The sequence below is a fragment of the Anolis carolinensis genome, chromosome 3, assembly GCF_035594765.1.
Source record: "Anolis carolinensis isolate JA03-04 chromosome 3, rAnoCar3.1.pri, whole genome shotgun sequence".
NCBI lineage: Eukaryota > Metazoa > Chordata > Lepidosauria > Squamata > Dactyloidae > Anolis > Anolis carolinensis.
Genome location: NC_085843.1, coordinates 48,813,853 through 48,836,369, shown reverse-complemented (window position 1 = coordinate 48,836,369; position 22,517 = coordinate 48,813,853). Strand labels below are relative to the sequence as shown.

General features: G+C 39.5%; 1 protein-coding gene across 3 annotated transcripts in view; it reads left to right on the top strand.

The window, feature by feature from the left end:
- Positions 1–1,250: 1,250 nt before the first annotated feature.
- hjurp (Holliday junction recognition protein) overlaps positions 1,251–22,517 on the top strand; it is a 28,167-nt gene continuing 6,900 nt past the window's right edge. The window contains exons 1-9 of one of the 3 annotated variants that reach the window (XM_062974869.1): positions 1,251–1,477; positions 4,995–5,061; positions 10,212–10,267; positions 16,459–16,486; positions 16,776–16,831; positions 18,039–18,081; positions 19,230–19,291; positions 20,270–20,377; positions 20,909–20,981. In XM_062974869.1, coding sequence (XP_062830939.1) covers positions 1,316–1,477; positions 4,995–5,061; positions 10,212–10,267; positions 16,459–16,486; positions 16,776–16,831; positions 18,039–18,081; positions 19,230–19,291; positions 20,270–20,377; positions 20,909–20,981 — 655 coding nt within the window. In that variant the 5' untranslated portion in view covers positions 1,251–1,315. Of the gene's footprint in view, positions 1,478–4,994; positions 5,062–10,211; positions 10,268–16,458; positions 16,487–16,775; positions 16,832–18,038; positions 18,082–19,229; positions 19,292–20,266; positions 20,378–20,908; positions 20,982–22,517 lie in introns of all 3 variants that reach the window. The other 2 variants (XM_062974868.1, XM_008107787.3) reach the window with 2 other exon arrangements.

The window sequence follows — 22,517 nt, the reverse complement described above, 5'->3', positions numbered from 1 at the left end:
GGGTGCATCTACACTGTCGAATGAGTGCAGTTGGACACTCCTTTGACTGCCATGGCCCAGTGCCAAGGAATCTTGGAAGTTATTGTTTGGTGAGGCACCCTTTGATGTGTTTATTCATTCAGTGTCTTCCAACTCTTTGTGACCTCATGGACTCGCCCACGCCAGAGCTTCCTGTCGGCCGTTGCCATCCCCAGCTCCTTCAAGGTTGAATCAGTCATTTCAAGGATAACCTCTATCAATCTTGCCCCTCTTCTTTTTTCGTTCCAGTTTCCCCAGCATCATTATCTTCTCCAAGCTTTCCTGTCTTCTCAATATGTGGCCAAAGGACTTCATCTTTGCCTCTAATATCTTTCCCTTCAGTGAGCAGCCGGGCATTATTGCTTGGAGTATGGACTGGTTTGATCTTCTTGAGGTCCAGGGCACTCTCTGAATTTTCCTCCAACACCAAAGTTCAAAAGCGTCAATCTTGAGTCGCTGTGAGTTTTCCAGGCTATATGGCCATGTTCCAGAAGCATTCTCTCCTGATGTTTCACCCACATCGATGGCAGGCATCCTCAGAGGTTGTGACATCGGTTGAAGGGGGGAAAGAAAGGGCCTGGGGCTATTAGGAATGGTGGGAGTTGAAGTCCAAAACATCTGGAGAGAGGGCCTAAGTTTGCCCATGCCTGATCTACACTGTACAATGAACATAGTTTGACACCTTAATTGACATGGCTCTGTGCTGTGGAATTCTGGGAGCTGTAGTTTGGTGAGGCAGCAGCACTCTTCTTTGGCAGAGGTGGCCAAACTGGCATGGCCGTTAATGCTAATCAAGGTGATGAATTACAACATTCACAGTGGCCTCCAACAGACAAGAGTTCTTTCTCCCACCATGGTCCTTCCACAAATATATAAACCTTCCTTGCTCAGTTTTTCAAATTTACCTCACAACCTCTGAGAATGCCTGCCATAGATGAGGGCGAAACGTCAGGGGAGAATACTTCTGGAACATGCCATACAGCCCGGAAAACTCACAACAACCCAAGGCCAAAGACCTTGTAATACTACAACTCCCTTGAGCCAGGGCAGTTAACAGCGTCAAAAGTGTATTGAATGTCCAGTAGCACGGCACCCTCTGCATCAACCAAGCGTAAGGAAGGTGCCCAATCGAATCAAAGGCTTCTCTCCTTCCTCCCACTGATTGGGCGCTCTGCTTTGACAGACGTGCGCGTTCACGAATCAGGCAGCGGAAAGGGCGACGGGATTGGAAGAGCGCCGAATTTGAATCGGCCGAGGGCGCTGCATTCTCCTGAAGCTGCAAAGCCGGAAGCGACCAATGCCGCGGCCCGGGCGGGAGGGCGCGGAGTGGACCAACTCGGCCGGCGGGGGAAGCAGGCGCGGCCCTGCGATGAACTCCCGGATAAGTCTGGCCATGGATCGCTTGCTGAAGCGCAGCCGAAGGAGGTTCGCGTCCTCCATGATCGCCATCGTGGAAAAGGTGAGGCCTGTCGTGGCGGGAAGGCCTCGGGGTTGCCTGAGAGACGGGGCAAGGCCTGGCTCGATTTCGGGCCCTCAAAATCCAATCTTCCTCGCTTCTGAAGCGCCTTGACCTCTTTAAGGATTCAGGGTTCAGGCAGGCCTGAACTCAGCAGGCGACTCTTTTGTGTATCGACTAGAGGCGCGAGGGGTGCCTCTTACACTGTGGAATTAACCCACTTTCACACCGCTTTAACTCCAATGACTGTGCTATGCAATCGGGGGCATTGCAGTTTTGCAAGGCCTTTCGTCTTTGCCGACTCCCAGGATTCAGTTGCCTCCAGCTGTAGTGATGCCAAACAGCGTTAATGCTACAGTGTAGATCAGGCACCGGCAGTTAGGAATTGTGGGATTTGAAGTCCAAAATGCCCTTGCCCGAGCTTTGCCTGTTTGAGATGCAAAAGTTATTTATTTATTGTGTTGTCGAAGGCTTTCATGGCCGGAATCACTGTGAGTTTCCCCGCCTGTATGGCCATGTTCCAGAAGCATTCTCTCCTGACGTTTCGCCCGCATCTATGGCAGGCATCCTCGGAGGTTGTGACATCGGTTGGAAAATAAGCAAGTGGGGTTTATATATCAATGTCCAGGGCGGGAGAAAGAACTCTTGTGTCTTGGAGGCAAGTGTGAATGTTGCAATTAATCATTTTGATTAGCATTGAAAAGCCTTGCAGCTTCAAGGCCTGGCTGATTCATGCCTGGGGAAATCCTTTGTTGGGAGGTGTTAGTTGGCCCTGATTGTGTTGTCGAAGGCTTTCATGGCCAAAATCACTAGGTTGCTGTGAGTTTTCCAGGCTGTATGGCCATTTTCCAGAGCATTCTCTCCTGACGTTTCGCCCACATCTATGGTAAGCATTCTCAGAGGTTGTGAGGTCTGACCTCACAACCTCTGAGGGTGCCTGCCATAGATGCAGGCGAAACGGCAGGAAAGAATGCTTCTGGAACATCACCATACAACCTGGAAAATTCACAGCAACCCACTGGCCCTGATTGTTTCATGTCTGGAATTCCCCAGTTTTCATAGTGTTGTTCTTTTTTTATTGTCCCAATTTTAGAGTTTTTTAATACTGGCAGCCAGATTTTGTTCATTTTCATGGTTTCCTCTTTTCTGTTGAAATTGTCCACATGCTTGTGGATTTCAGTGGCGTCTGTGTAGTTTGACATGGTGGTGGTTAGAGTGGCCCAGCATTTACGTGGTCTCAAATTATATGCTGTATCCAGGTTGGTTCATCAAGTGCTTTACTATAGCTGACTTCTATGGTTGAGTTAGTCTGTATGAATTTCAACATTCATATTTGTCTTCAACAGACAAGAGTTCTTTCTCCCACCCTGGACCTTCCACAGATACCGTATATAAACCTCACTTGCTTAGTTTCCAACAAACCTCACAACATCTGAGGATGCCTGCCATAGATGTGGGTGGAACACCAGGAGGGAATGCTTCTGGAACCTGAACATACAGCCCAGGAAATTCACAGCAACCCACTTATTTATTTATTTATTTATTTATTTAAATAATCCTCCATGAGGCAATTCTGGGAACCCTAGTCCCGCCCTCATTGCCTGGTGTGCAATAAAAGATAAAAAAAGATACAGGTTCATTCCCCATCCAGAACTTTCCAAATCTTTGGCTGAAATAATGATATTTTATTTTTGTTCCTTTATTTACTTTTATCTCTTTTTCCTCTTGATATAGCGTCACTATATTTATTAGTTTACTAGCTTGGGTACCCAGCAGTGCCTGGGTTATTTGAAAAGGGTGTTGTTTGTTTTTGGATGTTAGGTAATATCAGTTTGGTCATATGTTATACTATTTCTTAGGAAAAACCTCTGTCTTTCCCCAAAATCTTGGGTCAATCCTCCTCAAACTCCATCAGTATTCACAGTTGGCCATCTTAGGTCTGTGAGCTAAGTTCGGTCCAGATCCATCATCTGCTGGGTTCAAAGTTGACCATGTTGTGTCTGTGTACCAAGTTTGGTGCAAATCCGTCGTTGGCTGGGTTCAGCGCTCTGGATGCAAGTGAAATACAACTCCCATATGTTAAGGACAATCACCACCAAACTGTGCCAGTACTCGTAGTTGGCCATGCTGTGTCTTTGTGCCAAGTTTGGTACAGGTACGCTGTTAGCTGGGTTCAGTGTCCTCTGGATAAGAGTGAACTGTAAATCTCCGATGCGAAAGTCAATCACCCCAAAGTCCACCAGTGTGCAAAGTTGACAGCAGTGGGTCTGTGTGCCAAGTTTGGTCCAGATCTGTCATTGATGGGGTTCAGAGTGCTCACGGTGAACTATACAGCCCAGTTCCTTCAGCACCTATAAATCATGGTAAATTATTCCCAAATCTCTTTCTTTAGTATGTTCAGTTGCTGTGTGTGCCATAGAAAAGAATAGGAAAGTGGGGGAGGTCATGCAAATTCCACACCAATGGAAAGAGAAAGGGGCACTGGGATGTTGCGCTCGTTGTAACCTGCAATGTCCTTAGAGGGAGGGCTTTGGTAGCTCCCTAGCATTGTGAGTTAAAGCTGTTTGCGGAAGCCAAAGTCTGTCTGTGTAAGCCAGTGCTTCTCACCCTGGAGTCCCCAGATGTTTTTGGCCTTCAACTCTCAGAAATTTTGACAGCTGGTAAACTGGTTGGGATTGCTGGGAGTTGTAAGCCAAAAACTTGTGGGGAACCCAGGTTGAGAATCACTGGTGTAAGCGGACACCTCCTCCGCATACACATTTTCACTTTTATTATGTGTACAGATTTCTATCCTGCCCTATCTCCCCAAAGGGACTCAGGGCGGTTTACACGGCAAATACTCAATGCCATGAAGTGCAATAAAAAGGTGAGTAAACAATCATAAAACAGATAACATATTAAATATCAACATCAAATAATGGTGAAACATTACCACTATAGATTAAGCAAAACATGACTAAATTTCACGTTTTGACAAATAAGCATTTAAAACAATACTTAAAGATTAACACTATCAAGGTCTGCTCGGATTATTTACCTACTTTCAACATTAAAAAAGTATGCAAAATACAAGCTAAAGTGAATAACATAGATGTTCTATAGCAGCGAAACACTTTTTTCAAACAAAAAAGTAGACATCACCACATCAGCTACTATAGTTAGATCTCTGACAGTTGGAGAGACATTTCTTAATGTGTAAATAGTACATTCATTTCATAAAGCCTATCTATGAGATGGAAAGTAACACTTTGCTTTCTGATGGATGGTTCAGTGTCCATAATCTTTGTTTCATGTTTATAAAATTATCCTCAGGATATGTGTATAAGTGTTTATTGAAGCATAGATGCATTTCATGTTTACACTTGGGTCTCATGTGCAAGAGATCTCATTATATATATCTTGGAATTACTATCTCAATGTAATGTATATTTTGCACTTCTTTTTGAAATATTTTCATATAATTAATTTTTAGCAGTTAGCTGTCCTGTAACACTGGTGTGTCTTTGTTTTTCAAACCTAGTACAATGTCCCCTTTGATGATGATATGATTGTGACTATTGGATCAATGACTTACTCAACACATGATGGTAAGTTTGATTTGACTAGTTACTGCAGTTTAATTTTCATTGGACTTTAAATCTATGTGATACAACAATATTCTGAAACCCGTGGAAATTATGTGAATGGGATACATTCATTTAAATGAAAATACATTCAGTTTTGTTAACACATGTCCTGAATATTAGTATAGCACTGCAGTAATCTTATTCCAATGCACCAATATGTGTAGCCTTGAAGATCCTTGTTTTCAAAGTCATTTCTGTAACATCTGGAAAGGAGGGAACTGCAAAAACTGTTTCATTATATAAAAATATTTCTATAGCAACATGTTATCTTATCCAAAACTTGAGGCAAAAAATGGAAAAGAATGCTAAACACTTGGCACACTTATAATGCTAATTTTTTAAATAAATAAAAATAACATAGATATATTTTTTCTTCATGGTGATGATGGTGATATTAGGAATAAAAGGAAAGCAGTCACAACTGGCAACCAGAAATTGATATAAGTTCTGAAAACTGAATCCTTTGCAGTCATTTCCAATAACAGAACTCTTGGGATACGCAGGTTTAGTTCAGACATGAAACTAGGAAGCTACTCCTGGTTTCTAGTGTGAGATTAAACTTCATTTTTTTTATTCAGATGTCTTCATACAAGATTCTGCATTCTGTCATAGTCTGGAATGACTCAAAAGAAAATCCTATTAACCCTATAGAGAAGATAGTACTAGATTTTATTTTAAACTAGCTTGGGGGCCCGGCGGTGCCCGGGTTATTAGTAGCGGCATTGAGTTGTTTTGGATATTATGAATGGGCCCATTGATGCAGATCTATGGCCGATGGGGTTTGCAGTAGTTTCTGCATGGGGCTGAAGGTACTGGAAATCCCATCGTCTGTGGTCAATCCTCCCAAAAACCTCAGCAGTATATAAGAAGAGTCATGGGGGTCTGTGCCATCTTTGGTACAGATACATGACTGAGGGGGTTAGGAATAGTCTCTGCATGTGGGTGAAGGTACTTCAGATCCTATCATCCATGTTCCATCCTTCACCAAATTCTCCAGGGTTGAAAGTCATAGGGAGTTTGTGTTCCAAGCTTGGTCCTAGTCTGTCATTGGTGGGGGTTGTGTGGTCTGTAAAGCAGGTGATGGTACTGCAAATTCCTTCGTCCGTGGTCCATCCTTGTCCAAACTGCTCCAGATGCATGTTTTGTAGGGGGTTGCAGTGGTCTGTGGGAGTCAGATCCCAAGGCGGAAGTATACACTGTCACATATATACACACATACATACCCACAAACACTGACTTTATTACTATATACCTGGTTGGGTACCTGGCGATGCCCGGGTTATTTGAAAGGGGATTTTAATTTTTTTAAATGAATTATCCCATTAATAAAATGCATAAGGTTGTAGATGGACAACATCCACAACATCCTGTGGCGCAGGCTGGTGAGCAGCCTGCTGCAATAAATCACTCTGACCATGAGGTCATGAGTTCGAGGCCATCCCGTGGCGGGGTGAGCACCGTCAATTAAAAAAAATAGCCCCTGCTCGTTGCTGACCTAGCAACCCGAAAGATAGTTGCATCTATCAAGTAGGAAATAAGGTACCACTTATAAAGTGGGGAGGCAAATTTAACTAATTTATGACGTTGGAATGAGGAAGCGCCGTCACAGTGGATGATGTCTCGGTTCTGTGTGTATATGGGCATTGAATATTAGCCCTATATGTATATAATGTGATCCGCCCTGAGTCCCCTTCAGGGTGAGAAGGGAGGAATATAAATACCGTAAATAAATAAATAAATAATGTTGCCTAAGTACCTGATGTTGCCTGGGTTCATTTGGTAAGGATATATATTATAGGCATTTTTGGATTTTGGATTTTAAGAATAAAGCTATTAGAAAATGCATAACCATATAAACAGAACCATTTATATATATATAAACAGATCACATTATAGGGCAAACATTCAATGCCCATATACACACAGAACAGAGACAGACGCAGAGGCAATTTAACCTTCTCCTGAGGGGATGTTCAATTCTGGCCACAGGGGGGAACAGCTGCTTCATCATCCACTGTGACAACACTTCCTCATTCCAACGTCGTAAATTAGTTAAATTTGCCTCCCCACTTTATAAGTGGTACCTTATTTCCTACTTGATGTGGTGCTACAGTAGAGTCTCACTTATCCAACATAAACGGGCCGGCAGAATGTTGGATAAGCAAATATGTTGGATAATAAGGAAGGGTGAAGGAAACGCCTATTAAACATCAAATTAGGTTATGATTTTACAAATTAAGCACCCAAACATCATGTTATACAATAAATTTGACAGAAAAAGTAGTTCAATACGCAGTAATGCTATGTAGTAATTACTGTATTTACAAATTTGGCACCAAAATATCACGATGTATTGAAAACATTGACTACAAAAATGTGTTGGATAATCCAGAACGTTGGATAAGCGAATGTTGGATAAGCGAGACTCTACTGTACTTCCATCAGCCCAAGATCAACCTATTAAGCATGAAAAGGCATCGTTAAAAAGATAATAACGATGTTGTCTGCTATCTTTTGAAGAAAGTAGGGCCTTACAAAGAAGATGAAAGCTGCCTTCTTTTGAGGCAAGATGGCGTCCTTTTAGGCCTAGGAGCATGGGGCCAGCCTGGAAGGCCTTAAACATGTCAGCAGAGGAGCCCAGTGGTGGTTGGGTAAGGTGGGGGGGGGGGGATAAAAGTTTTCATAATGACAGCAAAGATTAAAAAGATAGTCATTTTTTCTCTTCAGAAAAAATGGAGCAATCGTGAGGAGGCAAGATGGCCCCCTCCTTTGGGCCTAGCCGGGCCTAGCAGCCTGCAAAGGCCTTGACCTGTCAGTAGAATCGCTGAAGAGGGGTGAGGTGAGGGGGTAGAAGTTTTCATAAACATACCCGCAACCATTGTTGAAAAGGAAGCATTAAAACATAATTATTTTCCATCATTAATTGGATTCAGAATGCTGTGAATGTGTGAGTGAACTGTAATTCTTAGAACCAAAGTTTTTTATTTTTATTATCAGTATGACAGTTGGGCATGTTGGGTCTATGTGGTCCAGATCCGTTGTCAGTGGGTTCATGGGTCATAGAGGTGATGTGTGTCAAGTTTGGTCCAGCACCGGCCTTCCTGATGGTCCCAGTGGTGTTTTGGATTACCAAAGTGTAGGCCGAGGCTGTTAACTGTCCCAAAGCTAGCATCGTTCTGAGGAGATAAGTAGGCCGAACAAAGCCAGTTGGTAGTAGTTTTTGCCTCAGCAGTCCCAGTGGCCTGTGAAAGTGGAGGCCAATCAGAAAGCTGGGCCATATTCCGGCCGGCCAATCAGAAAGCTGACCCATATTCCTCCAGGCCAATCAAAACGCGAGCACATATTCCGCCAGGCCAATCAAAACGCTGATACATATTCCGCCAGGCCAATCAAAACGCTGATACATACTCGCATACAAACATTCACTTTTATTATATACTAGTTTGGAGACCCGGCGATGCCCGGGTCATTTGAGAAAGGCCTTGTTTGCCTGTGTTCCAAGTGTAGCCTATATCCAATGTCAGGTGGGTTCAGTGGGCGCGGGTGAGCTCCAACTCCCATATGCAAGTCCCATCGTCCAGTGTCCATCCCCCTCCAAACAGAGCCAGTATGTAGAGTAGGTCATGGGGGCTCCATGTACCATGTTTGGTCTTGATCAGTCATTTGTGTGGGTCGCGGTGCTCTCAGGAAGTGAGTGAAGGTATTGGAAGTCCCATCGTGCATGGTCCATCATCCTCCAAACTGCACCTGGGTGTAGAGTGAGTCATGGGTGTTCTCTGTTTGAAGTTTGGTCTTGATGAGACATTGATGGGGGTGACAGTGGTCTCAGGAAGTGAATGAATATACTGCAAGTCCCATCATCCAAGGTCCAAGCTCTTTCAAATCTCACCAAGATGTAGAGTGGGCCATGGTGGCTCTATGTGCCAAGTTTGGTCTCGATCAGTCATTGGTGGGGGTCACAGTAGTCCCAGGAAGTGACTGAAGATATTGTAAGTCCCCTCATCCACGGTCCCTCTTCCCCCAAACTGCACCAGGATGTAAAGTGGGCTAGCCTGCACGTGCGTGTCAAGTTTGATACAGTTTTGTCATTCATGGGCATCACAGTGGTTTGTGGGAGGTGAATTGGATGAATGTACTGCAAATCCCATAATCCTTGGTCCACCCTCTGTCAAACTGCTGCAGCATGTGAAGTGTGTCATTTGGGATATGTGTGCCTGGTTTGGTTCAGTTGTGTGATTTGTGGCAGTTGCTGTGGTCTCAAGAAGTGAGGGAAGGTACTGCAAATTCCATCATCCTTGGTCCATCCTGCCCCAATATACATCAGGATGTAAAGGGGTCGACAGGAGTTCTGTGTGCCAAGTTTGGTCCATTTCTATCATTGGTGGGCATTGCAGTAGTCTGTGGGAGTTAAAGTGTTTGAAAGTACTGCAAATCCCATCATCTGTGGTCCATCCTCCCCCAAATGGCAGCAGGTCATAAAGTGCATCGTGGGGATGAAGTGTGCCAAGTTTGGTGCAGATCCGTCATTCCTGTTGGTCTCAGTGGCCTGGGATAGTGGTGGTCAATCAAAACGCGAGCACATATTCCGCCAGGCCAATCAAAATGCTGATACATACTCCGATTTCACTTTTATTATAGATATAGATATAGATGAAAGATCATTTTGGATCGTGCTTTGTTCTCGCTTCAGTAATGCTGTCAGGGGCATATTTGTCTCACATACACCAGGGTTTGCTATGCACTCTAGATGAAAAATAAAACATTGCATTTTGCATAACTTTTCTCACATTCAATTCTGGTGTGGGGATGAAGCAAACAGAGGCAATATTTGAAACCTTCTGCTTGAACACTGCATTCTTGATGATAATAGGCAGTTTCCAGTATTGTATTGTATTATTCCATGACCAGGAAGCAAGACAAGACTAGTTTGGGGGCGGAGGGGGGGAGGGAATAGAGATATTGTATGAGTGTATTCAGTAGTATGCAGAAAACCAATTTAACGTTATTTAACACTTCTGTCTCCTGTTACTCTTATTGAGCATAGCACCATGTTTGTTTAACAAAATTTTATATACATGACAATATTATAATGATTTTTGTATTATTTCTAGGGGAAAAGGTTTGGGGTGAAGAGTCAACCTCTGAAATTATGGCTCGATCTTATAAGGTATTTTTAAAAATGTATAACTGGCAATGAATATATTCTTATGCAACCAATTTCTAGGTAATACCGTATTCTGTGTTTGATGATGTTGAATTTATTTTAAAAAAATGTCTGGAACCATACATGTCGGCCTACACAGTTGGCATATAACACAGTTGGAAGGACAATCTATCTATATCTATATATATAAAAGGGTAATGAAATTTCGGCCTAGGACAAAACAACAAAACTACACATCCCAAAAACACTAAACTTGGCAGTACAACCCCTCATCTATGCCTCTACCTTCATACAACAAAAAAAATAAAAATAAAGTCCTAATTAGAGGGAGAGGAATAATTGTTTTTATCCAATTGCTGCCAGTTAGAAGGCTAAGCTCTGCCCACTTGGTCTCCTAGCAACCCACTCAGCCCAGAGGACAGGCAGAGTTAGGCCTCACTTAGGCCTCTTCCACACTGCCTATAAAATACAGATTATCTGATTTGAATTGGATTATATGGCAGTGTAGACTCAAGGCCCTTCCACACAGCTAACCCATTTATAATCTTAGATTATCTGCTTTGAACTGGATTATCTTGAGTCCACACTGCCATATAATCCCCTTCAGTGTGCATTTTATACAGCTGTGTAGAAGGGGCCTCATATAATCCAGTTCTAAGCAGATAATATAAGATTTTAAATATACAGTAGAGACTCACTTATCCAACATAAACAGGCCGGCAGAACGTTGGATAAGCCAATATGTTGGATAATAAAAAGGAATTCAGGAAAAGCCAATTAAACATCAAATTAGGTAATCATTATACAAATTAAGCACCAACACATCATGTTATACAACAACTTTGACGGAAAAAGTACTTCCATGCGCAGTAATGCTATGTAGTAATTACTGTATTTACAAATTTACCACCAAAACATCACAATGAATTTAAAACACTGACTACAAAAACATTGACTACTAAAAGGCAGACTGCATTGGATAATCCAGAACATTGGATAAGCAAATGTTGGATACGTGAGATTCTACTGTAATATGAAATAATTACTGTGGTAGAATAATACAGAACAATATAATCTCTAAAACCAGGACAGTAAATAAAGAGCAACACTCTGAAAGCAGGGAAATTGGGAATTCCACAAAAGAAACAATCAGGGCCAGCTAACACCTCCCAAGAAAGGATTCTTCCAGAAAGGAAGCTCAGAAGAGAGAGAAGCAGTGTATATTACCAAAGTCATTATTATTACTATCATTCCTATTATTATTATTGTGTTGCTGTAAACCGTGAAAATGAATACAATCTGGCTCCAAGTATTCAAAAACATTAAATCAAAATATATAAAAATTACTGTGGTATAATAAAACAGAAAAATACAATCTCTAAAATCAGAACACTAAATTAAGAACAACACTCTGAAAACAGGGGAAATCCACACAGGAAACAATCAGGACCAGCTAACACCTCCCAACAAAGTATTCCCATCACCAAAGTCTGGCAAATCCTGTTTTCTGAGAACCACAGACAGTACAATTACATAAAATATCTCAAAGAACACCACTCTGAAAACAAGGGAATTCCAGACAGGAAACGATCAGGGCCAGCTAACACCTCCCAACAAAAAAATCAGCAGGAAGCAGCCAGGCTTTAAAGTTGCAAGGCCATTACATGCTAATCATTTCGCCTCATTGCAGCATTCATACTTACGTCCAACAGACAAAAAACAATCAGAAATATTGTATATTCACAACCTTTAGGAAATAATATCCCCTGATGGTGCAGCATGTTAACGCGCTGAGCTGCTGAACTTCTAGACTGAAAGGTTGCAGGTTTGAATTGGGGGAGCGGAGAGATCCCCCACTGTTAGCCCCAGCTTCTGCCAACCTTAAAATTCAAAAACATGCAAATGAGAGTAGATGAATAGGTACTGCTCCGGTGAGAAGGTACCGGCGCTCCATGCAGTCATGCCACATGACCTTGGAGGAGTCTACGGACAACGCCAGCTCTTAGAAATGGAGATAAGCACCAACCCCCAGAGTCAGACACAACTAGACTTAATGTCAGAGGAAAACCTTTACCCTTTACCTTAACTACCACCAATTCTTCAATACTTTATTTCCCATACCACCATACTTGCCACAGCAACGCTTGGCCGGGCACAGCTAGTCTCTCTCTCTCTCTCTCTCTCTCTCTCTCTCTCTCTCTATATATATATATATATATATATATACCGTGTTTCCCCGAAAATAAGACAGTGTCTTATATTCATGTTTGCTCCCAAAGATGCTCTAGGTCTTATTTTCATGGGATGTCTTATTTTTCCATGAAGAAGAATTCACATTTATTGTTGAACAAAAGAATGAACATTTATTATATTATTATATACTGTACAGTAGTTGTCATCACAAACCAGCATAACCAGACAAACTGTGAATCCTATCAAGAATTTCTTGTTACTACCATTATTTCCATGTACAACACTCTGGTACGTACATTTACCGATCCTGCATGCTCTGGTGTTCTGTTCGGCGGGCATGCTTCCAAACAAAAACTTTGCTAGGTCTTACTTTAAGGGGAGGCCTTATATTTAGCAATTCAGCAAAACCTCTACTAGGTCTTATTTTCTGGGGATGTCTTATTTTAGGGGAAATAGGGTACATATAAACGTAATGTGCATTTTCCCCATGGAGTAAACAACAAAACCACTGAACCAAATCACACCAAATTTGGCCACAAAAGACATAGTCATCCAATCTATGTATTTCAATCAAAAATCCTAGAAAAATAGTCCAAATTACAGAGGATGAGGAAGAGCAATTCTCTCCCTGGCTGCCAATCAGAAAGGTAGGCCCCACTGTCTTTAGGCCCCACCCCCTTCATTTACTAGCAACCCCCTCAGACACAAAAATACTGTAGTCACAGAGTTCAGATAGTGTTGTATTTCGGTGTCGATGTTGACTTGCAGAGAGGTGGCTGCCAAGATAGAGAAAATGGTAAACATTTTCTACCATTGAGCTTTATAGCCTTGCAGAGGGATGGGTTGGTGCCTGCTGGTAGAGCAGATCTTGATGTTTAGTGAGAGGCCAAGCTTTTCATATGCTTCTGCAAAGGTGTTTGAAGTGGCTTGTAGGTCTTCTGAACAGAGAGAGACGTTGTGAACTTGGTTTTGGCTTTCATTCTGCTGAAGTTAAATAGCTTGGCATCTGTTTGATAGATAATTTCCACACCAGTGGGAAGCTTCCAATCAACAAGGTGCAGAATCATAGCTATGAAGATGGAAAAGAAGGTTGGGGCAATAATGCATCCCTGGTTGACTCCTGATTCCACCTTAAATGGGTCACTTTGTGAGCCATCGCTGTCCAAAACTGTTGTCATCATGGAGGAGCCACAAGATGTTCACAAATTTATAAGGGTATCCAATTTTTAGGAGAGCATTGTGATTCACAGTGATGAATTCCTTTGTAAGGTCAATGAATGCCATGTACAGAGGTTGATTTTGTTCCCTGCATTTCTGGGATTCAGGGAGGATGATTACTGTATCTGCATCCTTTTGGGCATTGCTTTTAAAGTACCCAAAGTCTCCAGGTTACGAACAAGATAGGTTCTGTAGGTTTGTTCTTAAGTTGAAGTTATTTGTAAGTCAAAGCAGGTACATTTCAACTGTAACTCCAGCTATAACACACACACATATACACATAAAAGCTTTGAATCGCATAGGGAAGAGTTAATACCCCTGTGATAATTAGATTTTTAAAAATTGGACTTGTTGTGGAAATATGGATTGGAGATAATGAAAACTCCGCATGAAAACTCTTTTAGGAGTGAATTTCCCTTCTGAGGGATAAATTTCTCTCACTTCCTATTGTCTCACCCTCGTTCTCAACTATTTGTTTGTAAGCTATATGTTTGTAACTCGGAGACTGTACATATTTTATGTTTTCATACTTTTTATATGTCAATATTTCTTTTGGAGCATTGGGAAAAGTAGGTGGTGTGAACAAAAAGGATGGCCTTGCCCCCTGCTGAACACTCCTTTGTTTTTGTATTAAATAGACCCTTAATTTTGCTGTTGTTATAAGCACAAAGTGAAAAGTATGCGTGGAGGCAATGCTGATGGAATCATTCCAGAAGTTAAGAGTGACATAGACAGTCCATGTTTCGCAGGCATATAACACAGTTGGGAGGACAATAGCTATAAACAAGCATCTTGGTATCCCTATGAACGTCCTGAGTCTCAAATACTCTCTGTTTCTTTCAAGAAGACTCGCAGTTTTCTGAGATAGGTATAAGGCGGTGTAACGGAAAGCCTTATTTTATTGGTAAATTTTGCCTAAGTTATTTAATGTTGATTTAGAGATAAAAGTGGGCAGAAGTTAGCTACTGATGATTGGCCATGTGTCACCATAGTAACGTAGCTGCTTCAGTAGAAATGTAACAATTCTAAGCTAGTGAGAGGGGCAGAGCTAGCTGGAGGAGAAAATGAGATGTTTTAAAAAGAGTCAGTCAGTTATGAAAGTCTGAAATGCAGTTAGTGAAGTTCTATAGCTAGTGAGCTAGGAAGGAAACTGGAGCAAAAGATGTGTGTGTCTGAGGTTCAGTTATGGTAGTCTCTAGCTGGGTGAGCTAGAGGGAAAAGGATCCAAGTTTAAGTTTGGGACTTCAGTTGGAATACTGAAGGAAAAAGTGACTATTATTGAGTCAGATCTGGGTTTTCTAGTGAGGTAGAACTGGAAAGAAAAGGAAGAGGGGAGAGACAAAGTTTCAGTCAAGTGGTTAATGTTGAAGAATGAAAGATATGTTTGATATTGTCTATATGTGAAACTGAAGAAGTAAACCATTGACACAAGTTACGATTGTTGGACTAAAATAACCATAAATAAATAGTTCTCTGTTTTAAATAAAGAAAGTGCTTCTGAGTGATAAATTGCTCAACTTAGTATCAGTAGAAGATTTGTCTCAAATATTGCCCCTCAGTGACACATCATATTGTACATGCACAAGTACAGACTCAAGGGTTTATAACTGGCAGTGGTTGGGATCCTGAAAGAAGGATTGCCCCCTGCCTCTTTATGAAGTGGACCCTTGCATTTAATGGTGGCAGCGGTGGGATACAAAGATTCCCCCCTGCCTAAAAGAGCCTTCGTCCCTTGCAGGCGGTTAGTAAGAATTCTTACGAGGATTTTCCCAGCGTAGGTTAAAAGGGCGATACCTCAATAGTTTCCACTAAGGAAATTATATTTAGGACTTTAATGATATTGCTAGAATTTTGAATTCAGATTGCAAATGTATTGGCAACCAGTGCAATATTTTCAGAACAGGAGTTATCTGAATGGAATTCCGGTGATCAGTCTAGCTGTTGCATTTTGCACTAGCTCTAGTTTTAGTCATCTTCAAGGGTAGTCCAGCAGAGAGAGCATTGGAGTAGTCTCATCGGTTAGTTACCAGTGCCTGGATCATTGTTTGTATTTGTGTCTATGGGTATTTTGTCCCATATGTAAGCCGCCCTGAGTCCCGTTTGGGAGATGGTGGTGGGATATAAGAATAAAGTAGTAGTAGTAGTAGTAGTAGTAGTTGTTGTTGTTGTTGTTGTTATTATTATTATTATGGCTATAATATTCCTGCCAGGAAAGGCCATAGCTCATGGACCAATTGAAGCTGGATCCAAGTGCTCCACGCCACCAAGTCTTTCTGAGCTTCCAACGGATAAGGATTAATTTTGATTTCTTCATATTAACAGGGACAATTAGCAATATGGGACAGGCATGGGCACACTTTGGTTCTCCAGGTGTTTTGGACTTGAATATATAAAAATGTTTCAAATCTCTTTGTTGATCCCTCTGTTCTAGGTCTGAACTTGCTGAGACACCAAAATTTGATTAATACCGTTCTTGTTTCCATTTCAACCTACAAAGACTGCAAATATATTCTCTTTCTTCACATTTAAGCAAAAGGAGGACATCTCAGCAAAGGAACTTTAGTTGTATAGTCATGCCAAGTGAAAACTATGACAAGAGCATTGTGTGCTTGCAACTAGGAAATGTACCCTACGTAATATTTAGTTAATAATCAAGATGTGATTGTACATATGAAGACATTTCAAGCAAAGAATCCCATCATTGCATTTGGAAAATGAGATGTCCTTTGTTGAATTTGTAGAGAGTAAATCATAAACTGAAATCTCTTTTTTTAAACTTACAGATCACTATGCAACGTCAACAAAACATAGGTAAGAAAGGTTTTGAAACTTAGCTAACTTTAGGTGGAGTATGATGATGATCATTTTCTTCATGTATTTCAGTATCTTCCTCCAAACAGAACAAAAGTTTTTACTATTTTTGCAGACTAGAAAAAAATGATTGTAAATTTGGCAATATTGCTTTCTGCTATTTAATATAACAGAGAGCTCACATGGAGGAAATAAGAGGCTGGTTTGCATGTGTGAACCGACTTTAAAGGAACATTTCTTTTCATCTGCATACATCTAATCAATAATTCTCCCTTTTCTTCTAATTAAGAAACACAAAAGCAGCAGACTTCTGATTTTGAAAACGAGGGTTGTGAAGCTTATAAGGTATGTTTCGGTAAATAATTGAACAGCAGAAAAACGTACCCTACCTCTGTAGAGCCCTAGTAGTCATTTAGTTCCATGCAACGTATTATATGTATATCTGAGCCAAGAGGGGAGTGGTTGTTTATTTTTTTATAACCTGCATTTTGCCAAAACTAGAATTTAAGAAAGCTTACAATTTAAAACAAATATAATTAAATTTACAAAACATTAAAATTAAATTAAACCCTCAATACCAAACATGATTTTGGATATAAAAGAATTTTTTTTAAAGCAGTATTTTTTAAATTGCATTCAGAATACTCTTCAAAGTCGTTTTCTTAAAAAAGCAGTGTCCCATCAACAATTCTGCTTAAATGTGTAACATAGTCTTCTTGTTTATGAAGTTTATATGTGTCCTTTAGCTTCTAACTTGATCTTGACCACATGTTCAAACGTTCTTATTATGACTCCAGTTAAGCTATTTTAAGGGAGTGAGCAACAACAAAAAAATCACTTCCTCTGTAATTTTAATAATTTTTTTTAAAAAAATAGTACTTTGTTTGCAATAGTTAAGAAATTACTTAAGTTTATATTTGCAATTTCAAAATAGATGTGCTTCTTCCATTAATGCTCAATATTTTTTAATATCTTCATGCTCTTGCATTGGCAAAAATTGCCTTTCTTTACCAGTGGGGTTTTAAGACATTTATTAGAAACTTCCAAACAATGACACTTTTGTATCTTTAAAAATATATTTTCCAGCTCATCAGGATAATTGTCAAAAGTTGGTCAGTGAAATATATAAGTGACAGTACTACATACAGTATAATGGAAACTTTTGTGTGGGTGGGTGTATTTAAAAAATGCTCACATGCTTCCAAAAATGGAGCAAGAAAGGTACATCTCTCCCATAGAGCTTATTTTATATGTGCTTTTAATTATGATCTGTATTTTATTGTGTTATATTTTTATGTATGTTTGCTTCTGTTTTTTATGTTTGTATATATATATGGCAACGAATATTTGCCTTTTGTATGCGTTAAACTCCCAGGCCAGGTTAGAAATAATTTATTATTGTTATTATTTTAATTGGATGAATGGACAATTTTCTATTGATAAATAGTGAAATTTGAGTACTGTAAATGAATCAACAAAATTTTGAAAGAGTTTTTATTTCCATATAATTGATATTTTAGTCTAAATTTAATCTAATATTTGTTCTTAATAGTCATTTGAAACAGAGCTGTGTGGAGAGAGTCAACTTAATACAGGTATGGCAAATTTAAAAGAAATAAAGTTCTAATATATTTATTGGATTGATCTAAGTCTTCATAAATACTTTCAGTCATAATTCCTTTGCATTCACTTATTTATCTGTAGGTAACTGACAAACAATCTTAATTGGAAAATTTAATTTCTTCGTTTTCTTCCAAGTCTGTTTGTTCAAACAGTGCTTTAGTAAGTTTTATTAATGAGTGAAATAGCTAGGGCTAGCATTCTACATTAGCTACTTTGTGAAATATGCTTAGCTAAATATAGTTAACTAAGTAACTTCTCATGGTCCATGTCCTAAAAAGTCATGTTCTGAATGCCGGCATCTGATTCCCAGTTAAAATCATAGCAATAGTGTCATAGTAGTGACTAAGTAATAATCATGAATATGAGATGGTTGCCATCTATATGATAGGTATACTTAATTAAGTACTTGCCTGTTAACATGTCACTTGCTAGACCCAAATAGCTGCCCAAATGGAACTGAAGAGTCACTTCACACACCTATATTTATCCAATGTGTCTTTTTGCCCTATCACAGCCCCCTTCTGCCCTTTATTTTTATCATAAACCAATAGCAGATGAACTTTTCCGTAACCAAAAGAAAAGTTATTACAGAAGCTTTTAGTTTCACAGAATGTGACCGACTGCCTTCTTTAGCTAACTCAGAACAAACTTGACTGCATCACTATCCCTTTACTTTTAATGTTTGCATTGGCAGCTGTTCGGCAAGTCATACATGTAAGCCTGCCTTTTCTGTTATTGTTCTTCTTAAATGGAGAGTCACAATCTGAAAATGGGAACCTGTAATGCAGATGAAGATCCTCCACACAACTGGAAAACTTTTAAAAAGCAGAATTCAAAATCCTGTGGTGATAATATTTTCTTCAGGTTCTTACTCTTCACATGTAGAGTGCAATGATGAAGGTGACAGGGCATTTGTGTTCTTATTCTCACTTTTTTGTGAATGCCCAGATAGGGCTATATAATTATACATAGATGGCATTGCTTTAAGTTCTTTCAGGGAGTTAATTCTCCTGAAGATATTGACTTGCTAAATAAATTGGGGGTCTTTAAAATGACCATAACATTGTAGATATTAGTTATCCTGCCTAAAACGTATTTCTTGATGAACTTTCAACCATAGATCACAAGAACAATGTTGAGCTGCCATCCATTAAAAGAAACATGGAGAGCATATCTATCAAGGTAACAATTCTACACATGTCAAGGTAAAATGAATGTTTTGCTTAAGATATTAGACCATTTAAAAACCTCGGGTATTTGCGTCTTAGGGAGGATATGAATTAAGAAAAGAAATGGAATTTTTCTGAAAGATGCTGCTGGATCCTTCCCCCCTCCCCCCCAAAAAATGCTGTTCTTTGAAAAGTGTCCGAGAATAAGACCACCTGGATAAATTATATTTCAGATTACAATGCTTATAATTCTCCAAGGAAATGTAAAATAAAAATAAAGAGGTTTTCTGAGATTTTTTTTTATTATAACACTGAATAATAAAAACCAGAAATTTTTATCATTACTGTCTACAGCAAAATGTGTCCCACTCTTATCATGTAAAATAAGACCTAAGATGGTATATGAAATATAGGTAATTTCTGGTCTTATGTCACATATATGGTCGTTTCATTTGTACACAACCCCTTTTGGGAGTTTTCAGATTTGAACCATTTTTATTTTTTTTTAGAAAACTCCACTTCCATCTGAATACACTTGGTGTCTGCCATAGTTCTTATTGAGTTTCTTTCTAACCACTACACAAGTAATTTTAATAGAAACTTTATGTGTTTTCATAACAGCCTGACTTTTCTTAGAATTCTAAGTGTAGCCTGTACCTATTCATTGAGTACAAAGACACACTCATAATTAGTGAGTTGAACCTCCCAAAAGAAAACTTGTATTACAGGAATCTAAAAATCTTCAGTTTGTGATTATAGGTCGGTTAATATATTCTTGTTACTGCTTATAATTAATTTTATTTATTCACTGTGCAAATATAGTCTGTTTTAATCTAGACTACGCTAGTTGAAATTGAGTTCCAATGACATAATACTGAAAACTTCGAATTATCAGTGATTCTGTGGGAATGAAGTTCAGCTTACATAGTCTGGATACAACCTCTTGTTTAATCAAAATAACTGTGTTTTTTTTTCTTTTATAACAAAGAAGAGTATTCTTCCCATGTGCTCTTCTGGGTCACCTGTGAAGAATAAATGCAGAGTGAAAATGGACTTGTTGTTGGAGGATGGTATCAGCTCTGCTTCGAAAGTGCTTACGGTAACAGCTGTTCTGTTGACCCTATTAAAACATTTTTCCACATACAGTTACAATTGCTGATTGTAATGTATGGTATGATTTTAGTATAACTACAGCACATCCATCTCAAATGTGTACACAGATCTCTTGAAATGGATGCAGAGGCCTTATGTATAACAGGTGTGGGCATGGAAACTCCTGAGCAGTAAAAATGTGGGCCCCTTCTACACTGCCATATAATCCAGATTATCAAATCAGATAAGCGGGATTTTATATGGCATTGTAGAAGGGGCCTTAGTGAACTGAAGTAACTCCTATTTACTTGAAGTGAAATCTGGTTCAATCTATTCATATACCTAATTCAGACACATCCGTTTGAAATGGGATAGCAACTGTCTAATCTTGAGAAGTCTTATAATAATGAACATCCAGTGGTAATTAAATAAGATGTATGTCATAAATAAAAATGGTTGAACTATTTTACTGACACAAGACCATTCTGGAAATCTATGCTCCATGTACTAAGTGTCTACTTTGGGGATTTGTACTTAGGTTGTAAGAACAAAAACAATGGATTGTCATCAGTGGCGTCCTTTCCAAGGGTTGGATGATGTCTCCTTGAGTGGTGAGCATAATAACAAATAGTAGAATAATTTGGTAAAAAAGCAAGTTCTTAAAAAGAGATGTAAATGTTTTGATGAGATACATTGAAGTACTAAATCCTGTTGTTAGTCCTAACTAGAATAAAATTATTGACTCAGTTGGATTTATCTACATGTTGACTCACCCTTCAGAACTTATTCAGTGGATCTTTTTCTGGTTGGGATTAACCAAATAATAATAAAGCAGATTCTACAGTATTGAACAGAAATTATTACACTGTCCAATAAATTTAATAAAGTAATGGTAATCATTTCTTGAGAGACACGCTAAGATTATTCCAAGACCCAATTTATTAACTTCCTTATTTACTTATCTGCATATAATTAAGTCTGATATTTGTTGGAAAAGAAACTTTGCCAAGAGTACAAAGTCCAACAAATTCCTCACTTGTCTGGCAGACAATTTTATTGTCCAGAAAGAGGAAGAGGCAACAAGGAGTTTCAGTATTCTGGGTCTGATCCTAATCAACACCGAGGACCTGGCAAATGGAGTGGAAGTGGTGGGATCCTTAGGTGGGAGTAACCATGTGCTCCTGGAGTTTGTGATACAGAGGAAAGGTGAAACTAAGAGAAGTCAGACATGCATTCAAGGGAAGCTGACTTCAAGAAATGTAGGGAAATATAGAGTGTGATCCCATGGATAGTAATGCTAAAAGAAAAGAGAGTTAATGATGGATGGGATTTTTTTAAAGTGAGATACTGAAGGCACAAATGCAAACAGAACTTTCAACTGAGCTAAGAGTGAAACAGGATATGTACAACAAATGGAAAAGGGGATAAATCACCAAAGAAGAATTCAAACAAATAAACAGCACATGTAGGAAAAAGGTCCGAAGGGCTAAAGTGCAAAATGAGCTCAAGTTTGCCCAAGAGATTTAGTTATGTCAGTAGAAAAAGGAAGAGAAAGAAAACAGTAGGGCCTCTGTGTGGAGAAGGTGGTGAAATGCTTGGTAGATGCAGGGAATGCTGTGGATGGAACATATCTTGATTCCAGTAAGGCCTTCAACAAAGTCCCCCATGAACCTCTTGCATGCAAATTAATCAAATGTGGGCTAGGCAATGCTACTATTAAGTGAATCTGTAATTGGTTAAGCGACCAAACCCAAAGGGGGCTCATCAATGGATCCTCTTCATCCTGGAAATAAGTGACTTTTGGAGTGCCATAAAGAGGGCTGTGTTCTGGGCCCAGTGCTGTTCAACATCTTTATTAATGACTTAGATGAAGGTTTAGAGAGTGCTTGTCGAGTTTGCAGATGACACCAAATTAGGAGGGACAGCTAATACTCCAGAGGACAGGATCACAATTCAAAATGATCTCAAAAGATTAGAAAACTGGGCCAAAACATTGGGTCAGAACAAATGTCTCTTAAAAGATTTTAAAATTCAATCATAAGGTAGACTCAGTTAACTGGAGCTCAAGCAACCAACTTTAAAAAATTGAATAAGTAATATTAATAAAATAATATCTGTATTTAGCAGAAATGTTACCTTAGGTTTGA